Source organism: Natator depressus, chromosome 1, assembly GCF_965152275.1.
Source record: "Natator depressus isolate rNatDep1 chromosome 1, rNatDep2.hap1, whole genome shotgun sequence".
In the NCBI taxonomy this organism is placed as follows: Eukaryota; Metazoa; Chordata; order Testudines; family Cheloniidae; genus Natator; species Natator depressus.
In genome coordinates this window covers 53,670,621-53,683,976 of record NC_134234.1, presented here as the reverse complement: position 1 = coordinate 53,683,976, position 13,356 = coordinate 53,670,621, and the positions used below count along the sequence as shown (strand labels likewise).

Genomic DNA, 13,356 nt, shown 5'->3' with positions numbered 1-13,356 from the left:
TCATCTTAGAAAATATAGATTCTGCTAAACTCTCAATCCTACTGCAGTTCGTTATTATGACTGATGAGGATGAGCAGGCTACAAATGGAATGCTTTTATTTCCCAGTTGTTGAATAACATTTCGTGGTTAATCACTCACAGGTGTAGCACACTAGAAATGAGCTGAAGTACAGCTGTTGTGGGATGGAATTCCTATGTATGGAAATAATTCTTTATAAAAAAGGTATTATTAATCATTATCCTTGAAGGCATTTGGCAAATTCTGCAAATTGTAACTATTACAAAAGGTAGTTTCAAGTTGTGAGGTGTTTGAAAAGTTTCAGTAATTAAGTTTATTAATTAAACTTACCTGTTTAGCTGTGGTTAATCAAATAAGGCTACTCAATAACAAATGAATTCATGCAAAACACAACTGCAGATGCAAATAATTGTAAGGATGGTTAAAAAGCTTTCTGATCCCAGTTTGACAGTTCCTTTCCACTAGTAAACAGTCTTAGACTATGAAGTGTATGTGCATATGCATGTGTGAGACAGAGGGTAACATTTACAAAAGCACTGAAGAGCCAGATTTGTAGCAGTATTTAGGCACTTAATGATCCTGACTGGTGTCTAGTGGGATTTTCAAAAGCATGTTAGGTGCATAACTCCCCTTAGGCACTTTTGAAAATCTCACTAGGCGCCTATATGCATCTTTGAAAATCTGGCCCTTGGTCACTTAGGTGCTTTTGAATATACTGTCCAGTCAATAACAAATGCTAAAATTCTGTAGCCTTAAATCAAATCAAATCAAGAAAAGTTCCCATTGACTTCAATAAATGTTCTACCTGACAAAGAAGTGCTGACTTTGTCTCAAAGAGTATTGATAAAAATTCAATGCTGGAAAATCTGACTGACCAACCAACAAGCTTCTGAAATATATTTTATATTCCAGTTCATAAACTAAAATCTATGTAATTAAAATGTTTTTATTGTATTCCAGTTAATATTCCCTAGCAAATTCTTTTTGTCCATTTTGAACTTTTCTGTCTCAGGAAACTTTAGAGCATTTACAAACTAGAACCTTTTCAGGTTCTCCTTTAGTTGTAAGACCTTGCTTAAAAGACGACTGTTGATAACTGTTCATAAGCAATATAACTGGGGACTAAAACTAATAAAATCAGAGGGCAACTTTTTTTTTTAAATAAACTTTTCACATTCCACATGACAATACAAGCCCTCTCCCTAACCATCAGGCCAACTGCCCCATACCGAAAAGAAAGTGTTTCACAGCCTGGAACTGCTGATGTTAACTGTTGCTGTTTTATATTTAGCATTAATAATCAAAGTCAGCTAGAGAAACTTCCCCTCAAATCTTTGCATTTGACACTCTCAATGTAATGAACTTTGTAATGACAAAGTTCAAGGAAAATTATGGGTAGATACAACACACAATTTATCCTCTCTGATGCCATACTGTGGCCAATTCTTTGGAAATATGTATCAAATGGAATTGCAAAACGGCAAATTTGTTCTTTTCATTCATCTGGTGCACTGAGTGACAGACCCTGTTCATATTAACTTGAGCCAAATGTTCCAAGTAAGTTCCATAAAAATTCATCCCAGAGTCAGAAATCACAGCTCCTTTCAGTGGGCTAATGGATATTTGGTCAGAGTCTATAAATGAGGTATTTTCTACAAGTGTGCTGTGCACAACACAGATAAACATGCATAAAATGCACAAATTTATGAAACCACCATTTTTACTGCACATTCTTTAGTTTAAGCATTTTTAGTTTTCAGTGTATAATGGATCAAATTTAGTATTTTTTTAATTAAAAGGCTACTTCATATGAAAAAGGAGTTTGGGGAACTAATTAGGATCAAGGGTGCCCTTTCAGAGCCCCAATTTCAACCCTGTTAACCTAATTTGCTTGTAAAGATATATGGCCTTATTTTGCTCCCATTCAAGCCAGTAGAATTTCTACATTTGAATTCAAAGACAAGGACTGGGTCCCTTGCAGCTATAACCAACGATGAGTTGCTGCAGAAATCAGAAAATGTATAGATGAAAGATCCAATGTGGTTACTGTTGAAAAGGAAATTCCTACTAAAGATTGTTTTTTTGACTCGAAGAGGACATAAAACTATCAGTAACTGATGTGTAATTTGATTTTGTGCCTTAGTTTAAATGAAACATACAATTATTTGAACAAAAGAACCTTGTTCTAATAAATATTCCTTCTAGTGTACCTAGTTGGATGAGTACCAAACAGTACCAAGGTAACATATTGTGACACATTTTGCTAATCTTGCTCGTCTATGGCTCAGAAGTAATTTATAGGATTGGAACTTACTAATAAAAGAGGTTTCTCCCAGGTAACCTCTCCGCTTAAGAACAACATCTAGATATTTAGAGTCTTCATTTACCAAATAATATTCCTTCTCTAAAGAGATCCAGGCCCAGTTCAAACGAAAATGCTGGCTCTTCAGCTTATTGCCTCCTGTAAAACAAAATGGAAAACAAATGCTTATTTACCTTGCCTTTATTTTCTCTGTGATGCAAATTAATGTATCCTACCTAAGCCATATGTTTCAGCTGTAAATTCAAATTCCTAATATCATGGAGGTTTAACAGTAAGAAAAAACTAATAATGAAGTAGTCCATGACATAGTTCGTAAACACAGAAAGAAATTCTATGCTGGATGCATACAAACAGGTCACATTATAACTAGGATGTGGATCAATTAATCGATTTTGAGTTTTCATCAAAATAATGCTTGGAGTTCCCTGTATTTAAAACAAATAAACGAATGACCCAAAACTTCCCAAGTCTGAGTTTGTATTTCCAAAATACACATTACACAGGATATCATGTGGAACTTCCGAGATATGATCAGAATGCCTCAAGCAAAGGAAGAACATAAGAACATAAGAATGGCCATACTGGGTCAGACCAAAGGTCCATCCAGCCCAGTATCCTGTCTACCAATAGTGGCCAATGCCAGGTGCCCCAGAGGGAATGAACCTAACAGGTAATGATCAGTGATCTCTCTCCTGCCATCCATCTCCACCCTCTGACAAACAGACGATAGGGACACCATTCCTTACCCATCTTGGCTAATAGCCATTAATGGACTTAACCTCCATGAATTTGTCCAGTTCTCTTTTAAACCCTGTTATAGTCCTAGCCTTCACAACCTCCTCAGGCAAGGAGTTCCACAGGTTGACTGTGCGCTGAGTGAAGAAGAACTTCCTTTTATTTGTTTTAAACCTGCTGCCCATTAATTTCATTTGGTGGCCCCTAGTTCTTATATTATGGGAATAAGTAAATAACTTTTCCTTATTCACTTTCTCCACACACTCACGATTTTATACACCTCTATCATATCCCCCCTTAGTCTCTTCTTTTCCAAGCTGAAAAGTCCTAGCCTCTTTAATCTCTCCTCATATGGGACCCGTTCCAACCCCTAATCATTTTAGTTGCCCTTTTCTGAACCTTTTCTAATGCCAGTATATCTTTTTTGAGATGAGGGGACCACATCTGTATGCAGTATTCAAGATGTAGGTGTACCATGGATTTATATAAGGGTAATAAGATATTCTCTGTCTTATTCTCTATCCCTTTTTTAATGATTCCTAACATCCCATTTGCCTTTTTGACTGTCACTGCACACTGCGTGGATGTCTTCAGAGAAATATCCACGATGACTCCAAGATCTTTTTCCTGATTAGTTGTAGCTAAATTAGCCCCCATCATATTGTATGTATAGTTGGGGTTATTTTTTCCAGTGTGCATTACTTTACATTTATCCACATTAAATTTCATTTGCCATTTTGTTGCCCAATCACTTAGTTTTGTGAGATCTTTTTGAAGTTCTTCACAGTCTGCTTTGCTCTTAACTATCTTGAGCAGTTTAGTATCATCTGCAAACTTTGCCACCTCACTGTTTACCCCTTTCTCCAGATCATTTAGAATAAGTTGAAAAGGATTGGTCCTAGGACTGACTCTTGGGGAACACCACTAGTTACCCCTCTCCATTCTGAAAATTTATCATTTATTCCTACCCTTTGTTCCCTGTCTTTTAAGCAGTTCTCAATCCATGAAAGGATCTTCCCTCTTATTCCATAACAACTTAATTTACATAAGAGCCTTTGGTGAGGGACCTTATCAAAGGCTTTCTGGAAATCGAAGGACCCTATGTCCACTGGATCCCCCTTGTCCACATGTTTGTTGACCCCCTCAAAGAGCTCTAATAGATTAGTAAGACACGATCTCCCTTTACAGAAACCATTTTGACTTTTGCGTAACAATTTATGTTCTTCTAGGTGTCTGACAATTTTATTCTTTACTATTGTCTCAACTAATTTGCCCGGTACTGACATTAGACTTACCAGTCTATAATTGCCAGGATCACCTCTAGAGCCCTTCTTAAATACTGGTGTTACATTAGCTATCTTCCAGTCACTGGGTACAGTAGCTGATTTAAAGGACAGGTTACAAACCATAGTTAATAGTTCCGCAATTTCATATTTGAGTTCTTTCAGAACTCTTGGGTGAATGCCATCTGATCCCGGTGACATGTTACTGTTAAATTTCTCAATTAATTCCAAAACCTCCTCTAGTGACACTTCAATCTGAGACATTTTAAGTGCTCCTTTCGTATCTCGATCGTCCAGGGGCCCCACTGGTTGTTTAGCAGGCTTTCTGCTTCTGATGTACTTAAAAATCATTTTGTTATTACCTTTTGAGTTTTTGGCTAGCTGTTCTTCAGACTCCTTTTTGGCTTTTCTTATTACATTTTTACATTTAATTTGGCAGTGTTTATGCTCCTTTCTATTTACCTTACTAGGATTCGACTTCCACTTTTTAAAAGCTGCCTTTTTATCTCTCACTGTTATTATCTTAAGAAATAGGCATGTATTATCTTAAGAAATCGGAGATGAGATCTGCAATCATTCAAACTGCTACAGCAAAATTAAATACAATTTCTGACACATCACTCCACAATTGCAAAGAGACTAATTCCTGTTACTTGGGAAATTAATCTTTACCCATACAGCCTGCTTTGAAAGATCACTGTTTTGTTCACTGATCCCAGTGTTTTTCTGGATCAGAGATTATAAGTCAGGTATGTGTTACATAACATATTTATGACACAGCTTTCACATCTTATTAGCAAATGGGTTTGAGAAAGATTGTGTCTTCCTGATAGGTGGGATACTCTTCAAAAGCATATGAAATTATAACTGTAGACTTAATCATAAAAGCATGATTTATCTATGTAATTTAAGGTGATTTAGAGCACTGCAGATGGTTATCATCACTCCCATGAATCACTTCGGGAAAACACATGCATGTATACTAGATTCAGCAATGATTATTTTCTTCTAAGGCTTTCAATTTATATATTCTATTGATTAAGCCCCCAAACTGAATCACCCAGCTGGCTGGGATTTTTTGAAATTGAAATTACTACACATATAGATCAAGTGATGTCCCTAACAGTGTCTGTGACATGGCACAAGAAGCAACCCTATGGCACAACTGAGTACCACATCCATGGAAGCAAACTGAAATCCTGAGTGGGGAAGTTCCCTAGTAAAGCAGCAGCCCAGTAGCTTCCCAGGAATGGTCTGGGACTCTGCAAAGCCTGACTGCCTTGCCTTCAGACACTGCAAGTGAAGTCCAGCATGGCAGTGCCAGCCCAGTAGGAAGACTGAATGGTCAACATGCACTGAGATGGCAGGTCTATGTGTTGATGACATGGCCATCAAGTTGAAGAACATACCCACACACTAATCAATGGAAAGAGCCTCCACAACATCCTTCCTCCCATTCCTGTGTGGATAATGCTTACATTATTCACTGTGACTGCCCTACTTTTGTCACCAGATGAGTACAAAAAAGAAGAACAGGATCCACAGTTGGAAAGGAGAACTCATTCACATGCCTTCTTTCCCATTCAACTCCAAGCATCTGTATAACACAAGCCTGCAAACTAAGTATGGACCTGCCCCGTTCCTAGCACCAATCACACTCAAATGTATCTACTTTACACGGCCTTATGGAGTTTACACAATTGGAGGAACACAGCACTTAGATATGGTGAAGACGGGCACTATAAAAAAAGACAAACCAGACAGACAGAGCTTAATTTACTCTAAAATAAATGTTTCAGAAGAAAAGTCTGTAAACAGATGGCACTTTAAAAGCCTACATAAGAACACAATGTTTTTGTCAGATGGAAAGATAAGAGTTGCACAGAGGTAACATATGTATCACTGGCAGAGAGCTATGTGCTGGTTGCACATACTTATTTATTTGTATTATTATTATAATTATACATATTTTAACAAGCCAAAACAAAACAAAACAAAAAAAAACCCACCATCCAAACAGATTAAAATGATGATAAAATATAGCACAGTTTTATTTTCTCATGTACAGTTTACCTCCATCTGCTACACATTATCCTTGGTGAAAGGGCAACATAATGTCGGATTGCAAATATAGGTATTCTGACTGTCACAGACAAAAGTTCAGAACCCATCAATATTGAGTGAGTCAACATGGTGGAGTCTGTTTGCCATTACTCTGCTGGGGCCCTTCATTTCCAGAGGAAGATTAAAGCAGTGATCAGCATGGTCGTGGGAAAAATATATATTTAGCACCAGGAACAAAGATGTCCTCTTATCAACAGACTGCTAGGACTATTTGCTCCTGTGAGAGTATGCAGTCTGGCTCCCCTCCCACAAGGCGCTGCTGAAGGGCAAGGTTTGTAGGGATAACTGCTGGCTGAACTGTGCAGAGAATTGACTCGAGAACTATTGTCATTTAAGATTTTTATATAAAACTTGTAAACAAAATATCTTTTATTGGACTGCAGAGAAATATTTTCAAGAGTTTTAGTCCACTCAAATTTTAACTACAGTAGGAAGGGACAAATGGAAGGTTTTTTTATAACGTGTTCCACTCCATTCCCTTGAACAAGCAGACAGCCTTTTAAGTTACTTCCACTCTGCTTCCAAGATAAGCCTCCATACGTACTTCTTTATGGAGCTATCAGAAAAAATGGGAAAACTATTGTACTATATAAATGAAAGCAAAATAGTTATCAAAGTATCACGCTGCAGTCACTGACCTAACCTGTTATTGTTCCTTTGAACTCTACCAACTGTTGTGGAGAGAGGTGAGTCTTACAAATGGATGTACCAGTAATTGCTGTACAGCAGTGGTCTCCAACCTTTTTATACACAAGATCACTTTTTTGAATTTAAGTGCAACCAAGGATCCCTTCCCCAAGGCCCCATCCATTCCCCAAAGCCCCACTCTGCTCACTCCATCCCCCCTCCCTCCATCGCTCGCTCTCTCCCACCCTCACTCACTTTCACCGGGCTGGGGCAGGGGTTCGGGAGAGGGTGCGGGCTCTGGGCTGGGCCGCAGGGATTTGGAGTGTGGGAGGGAGCTCTGGGCTGAGCCTTGGGCAGGGAGTTGGGGTGCAGGAGGTGGGTTAGAGGTGCAAGCTCTGGGAGGGAGTTTGCGTACAGGAGGGGGCTCCAGGCTAGGGCAGAGTGTTGGGGTACAGGAGAGGTAGGGGGTTTGGCTCCAGGAGGGGGCTCAGGGCTGGGGCAGGAGTTTGAGGTTCAGCAGAGGGTTTGGGGTGCTGGCTCTGGGGGAGAGCTCAGGGCTGGACAGGAGGTTGGGGTGCAGGAGGGGGTTTGAGGTGCAGAAGGGGGTATGGGGTGCTGGGTCCAGGAGGGGGCTCAGGGCTGGGGTGCGTTCCCTGCCAATGGGAGCTGTGAGGGCGGTGCTTGCAGGCAGGAGCAGTGCACAGAGACCCCTGCCCTCCCGCACCCCCCGGGGTCATGGGGCGTGCTGGCCACTTCCAAGGGTGGCATGGGGCTGGGGCAGGCAGGGAACCTGCCTTATCCCTGCTGCGCCGCCGGACTTTTAGCAACCAGAGATCGCAAACGACTGGCAGAGACTCCAGGATCGACCAGTCGATCACAGTCTATGGTTTGGTGACCACTGCTGTACAGTGTTTATACATTAAGCACAACGGTTAAAACACTAAATACAGCTATCTACTGAATGTTAATTAAGCCTGTATTTACTTTAGCTAAAACTTGGTTCTATTAGCCCAGTGAAATTCAGTGTCAATTTCATAATTAGAAGGAACGGAAGTAGAGAGCGCAGTAGAGTAAGGACAATGGACTTAAAAAAAGCAGACTTTACAAAATGCAGAGAACTGGTAGTTTTTATTCCCATGGGCCTACATAAGGGAAAAAGGAGTTCAGGACAGCTGGCAGTTTTTCAAGGAGACAATATGAAAGGCACAACTGCAAACTATCCAGATATAAAGGAAAGATGGGAAGAATAGTAAAAGGCCAATCATGCAGGGGTGCTGGAACAATTTTTATAGTGAGGTGCTGATCATGGATTGAAAACCATGTATTTGGTGTTTGTTATTACTACTTCAAGCCAGGGGTGCAGCAGCACCCCCAGTTCCAGCACCACTGCAATCAGGAGCTCTATAATTACATGAAAATCAAAAAAGAATCCTACAAAATAAAGGAAACATGGACAAATTGCTAAGTGGAGTACAAAAGCATAGCTCAAGCATGGAGGTACAAAATCAGAAAGACTTAGGCACAAAACGAGTTACACATAGCAAGGTACATAAAAGGCAATAAAAAGAGGTTCTTTAAATACTTGAGAAGCAAGAGAATGACAAAGGAAAGCATAGGTCCTCTACTCAGTGTGGAAGGAGAGCTAATAACTGATGACATCAAGAAGGCTGAGGTGTTGACTATCTATTTTTTCTTCAGACTTCACTTTAAAAGGTTCATGGTGACCAGAGATTCAACACAATTAAGATTAACAAAAAGGGGGAAGGAACACAAGCAAAAATAGGGAAAGAGTAGGTTAAAGAATCTTTAGATAAGTTAGATGTATTCAAGTCATCAGGGCTTGACAAAATTCACCCTGGGGTACTTAAGGAACTAGCTGAAGCAATCTTGAAACCTTTAGCAATTATCGTTGAGAATTCCTGGAGAATGGTGAGGTCTCAGAGGACTGTAAAATAGCAAACATAGTACCTATCTTTAACAAAAGGAATAAAGAGGACCCGACAATATGGACCAGTCAGCCTAACTTTGATCCTGGGAAAGATACTAGAACAAATTATTAAACAATTAATTTTAACCACCTTGAGAATAGCCAGCATGAACTTTCTTGAACAAATCATGCCAAACCAACCTAATTTCCTTCTCTGACAGGGTTACTGGCCTAGTGGATAGCGAGGAAGCAGAAGATATGATATATCTTGATTTCAATAAGGCTTTTCATACAGTCCCACATGACATTCTCTCTCATAAGCAAACTATGGAAATACATTGGACACAAACACTAGTGGAAAGACTATACTCAAAGAGTAATTATCAATGGTTCACAGTCAAACTGGGAGGGTGTATCTTGCCAGGTCTTGCTGGGGTCAGTCCTGGGTCCCGTATTATTCAATATTTTCATTAATGACTTAGATAATGGAGTAGAGAGTATGCTTATACAATTTGCAGATGACACCAACCTAGGAGGGGTTGCAAACACTTTGGAGGACAAGATTAGAATTTAAAACGACCTTGATGAATTGGTCTGAATTCATCAAGAGGAAACTCAATAAAAACAAATGCAAAGTACTTCACTTAGGAAGGAAAGAATCAAATGCACAACTACAAAATGGGGAATAAATGGCAGTGGTATTACTGCTGACAGAGATTTGGGGGTTACAGTGGATCACAAATTGAATGAGAGTCAACGTGTTGCATTTGCAAAAACGGCTAATATCATTCTGGGGGTGTATTAACAGAAGTGTCATATGTAAGACCTGGGATGTAATTAGGACTGATGAAGACTCAGCTGGAATACTGTGTCCAGTTCTGGCTGCCACACTTTAGGAAAGATGTGCACAATTTGGAGACAGTCCAGAGGAGAGCAACAAAAATGATAAAAGGTTAAGAAAATCTGGCCTTATGAGGAAAGGTAAAAAACTGGGCATGTTTATTCTTGAGAAGAGAAGGCTGGGGGAAATTTATTAACAGTCATCAAATATGTTAAGGGCTGTTATAAAGAGGATGATTATGAATTTTTTTTCCATGCCCACAGAAGGTAGGAAAAAAAGTAAGGGGTTTAATCTGCAGCAAGAGAGATTTAAGTTAGATATTAGGAAAAACTTTCCAACTACAAGGTAGTTAAGCTCTTGAGCAGGTTACCAAGGCAAGTTGTGGAATCCCCATCATTGGAAGTTTTTAAGAACAAGTTGGACAAACACTTATCAGGGAGGATCTACGTTTACTTGGTTCTGCCTCAGTGCAGAGAGCTGGACTAGATGACTTCTAAAAGTCCTTTCCAGAAGTACATTTTTATGATAATGTCCCTTATTAGCTTTTTAAGGCAAAAATGCATGGAGATATTTTTTAATACTGTGTTGTAGACACAGACTTTTACACAATGTTTTAAACAGCTTATTAATGGTTTTGTAATGGGTCTCAAATGTCTTGGTCACTGTTTTAAATAGTTAAAACCTCTTTCTGGTCTACTTTACATTGGCACACATTTTGTACATGAAAAAACTATTACTTAACAGAAAGAAACAAACTGGTGTTAAGGAAAAACATTCACATGGAGAAACCTAATTGACGTGCTACCAAACTAATTTATTTTTGTTGTCTGTGCTATGGAGGTTGGTAAAATTTAGTCTGTTGGAAACATAAAGTTGGATTAAATATACGATTAAAAAGTTCAGAGAGAAGACTAATGTGAAACATTTTATATTGCCTAATTTCCACTCCTTTTTTTAGATTACGCTCCACATTTTAAACTACTTTATTGTAGGAAAACAAACTTTTGGGTGAGATTTTCAGAGGGCCTTCAACAGATCCTTTATTTATGTAAGCCTATTGTTACTATTATAATACACAAAGTTGTTAACTCTATTCAAATGATCAGCATTGTACTATAATAATTGACAGATTATAAATTTAGGTGAAGAAATTGTATATTTTTTAAGTATTTTGTGCAGAAATTATTAAATGACATATACAAATAATTTAAAGAAAGTCAAATGTTATTCTGAGAACAAGAGACATTTATTTTCATTTCAAATCCCTTTCAGAATAGGATGTGACTACGCATGCTCTATTCTAGCATACCGAAATATTACATCCATAAACAAAACTATATTAAAAGAATATTGAGGTTTTAAAGTCAAGCACTCGAACATGAAAAAATGACCAAATTAAGGTGGCCTGTGCCACCTTAATTTGGCCTCCTGCTTTATTCACTACCTGTGCTGCCTATAGTAATAAAATAAATACCTGCAAATAAATTAAGGGAGTTTGTATCCCTCATGAACCCTTCCCTTGGGTTTAAGCCAAACTGCTGTGCAAATAATTAAGGTACTATAAATCAGTGACAGTTTTGCTTTCATTCCTCTCCCAGATAAGTGCTTGTAATACAAATATATCAGAGATTTAGCGAGGGGAGCCATTACCACAGTGATTTTAAGACTAAACAAAAGGGCTGAGTGCCAAGTTACAATGATGTAGTCCAAGGAAACTCCATTGACATCAATGAAATTTGCCCTTGATGGTGTAACTATGATTATGCTTAAAACCCAATGCATTTAAATACTCATGATGCCAAATTAGTCAGTAACTTTTCTTTATTTCTAGCAGGGCCGCTTCCAGAAAAGTCAAGTCATGTAGCATCTCCTGTTGCAATTACTGGATACAAAAAGTTATGTTAAAAGAAAATTAAAAGGGTGAAACTAATCATTACACTACGTTACAGGGAAAACGGTTCAAAAAATTAACACTCCCATTTAAGCAGATGCTTGAAAGTCTGAACATCTTACACTTTCTGGTTCCTCTAATTTATCAGCGTACGTACCTAGGCTGGCCACATGCATTTAAAGGAAATAAAAACTACATGAAAAATAAAGGATAAAACCCTTGGGTCAGATCCTTAGCATTCACTCCCGTGGTGGAAAGCTGCCCTAACATGGAGGGATTACTGCTGGGTGACATAAAGCTGGCATAGCAAGATCTATACCATCTGCTCTTAGCCTCTCCAGCACTGTGGGCAAGGCTGGAGCTCAGATGCACTTGAGGAGTTAGCCCTTTGTTTAAGGAACCTCATCCCAAATGTTTTTATTCAAGATACAAAATCATTCTGTTGTAGCCCAGTGTATAATTCTTTGCTTGATTACTCATTAACAACATACTCCAAAATCAAATTTCTACATTACTGTATATTTTATATTTATTAGCATTTATGACATTCTGAATTTTTAATCACAGTTGAAAGATGATGGCTTTTTCTGGAAGGAGTTCTATTATTAATATTTTATACCCAGATTAACACCCAGGTTTCTTTCTTTTCCTACCACAGCCTCATTCTTACGCTCCTTTTCCAAGAACAGAGGCATGCTTTGATATGGTTTTCTTCACAACTGCAGCCTGAAAATATTGAACCCTAAGGATCGGTCTCTGTTTTCAGTGTATGCCACTGTAAACGTATAGAACTCAACTGGAGTTTGATGGTGTAACTGAGATCAAAATCTAGCTCTACGAACTCCAAGATTACTCATTACTTCCTCCCTGCTATGGCTAGTAGTGGTCCCCTCCTTCTCACCTCCAGTGCTGGGTGGTAAGGAATACTGAGAGTGAACCTTAGCTCTTCTGCATGCCTGGAATATTCAGCCAACTAGAATCATAAAACCATAGGGTCAGAAGGGTTCGCAAGGGTCATCTAGCCTTATCCCCTGCCAAGATGTTAACATTAGTTCTACTTGCCGAGATTTCAGTACCAGCATTTATGACTGAAATTAATATGGCACATACAGAATGCTTGGTGCGTGTGTATCATTTTCCTCTATATAACAGGATATGGCAATAAAGCCTCAGGTGGGATCCAAACACCACCCAAACAAGTACGCTTCTGTTAACTGAATGACAGCTCTCCATTTCCAAAGTAGAGAAAGATAATGAAAACCATGAATGTTGTGTTATGGTCCATTGGTAACGATGCATACTACAGGACACTGAATCACAATCAGAAATGGGTGCTAAAAGGAAGTATGGTTTAGAATACAGTTGACATCAGAACAGGGCTCAGAAGCACTAAAAAGACATCCTGTGTTTGTCACCTGAACTCCCACCAACTCCTTGGTTTTTGGATTTCACCCATAGTTGCATGCTGTAGCCACTGACAGTACATCGTCATGGGAAAGAACACAACTGTCAACGCCTCCTCAGCCGAGACCATGAGTGAAGGGTTAGGCTCCAGAATCCCTTACCCTTCAGCACCTCTCCTTGGA

General features: G+C 38.9%; 1 protein-coding gene across 1 annotated transcript in view; it reads right to left on the bottom strand.

Moving 5' to 3' along the window:
- Positions 1 to 13,356, bottom strand: part of FREM2 (FRAS1 related extracellular matrix 2) — a 224,435-nt gene that overhangs the window by 112,452 nt on the left and 98,627 nt on the right. Inside the window, exon 3 of the mRNA XM_074959987.1 lies at positions 2,334 to 2,480. Within this exon, the coding sequence (XP_074816088.1) occupies positions 2,334 to 2,480 (147 nt within the window). The remainder of the gene's footprint in view (positions 1 to 2,333; positions 2,481 to 13,356) is intronic.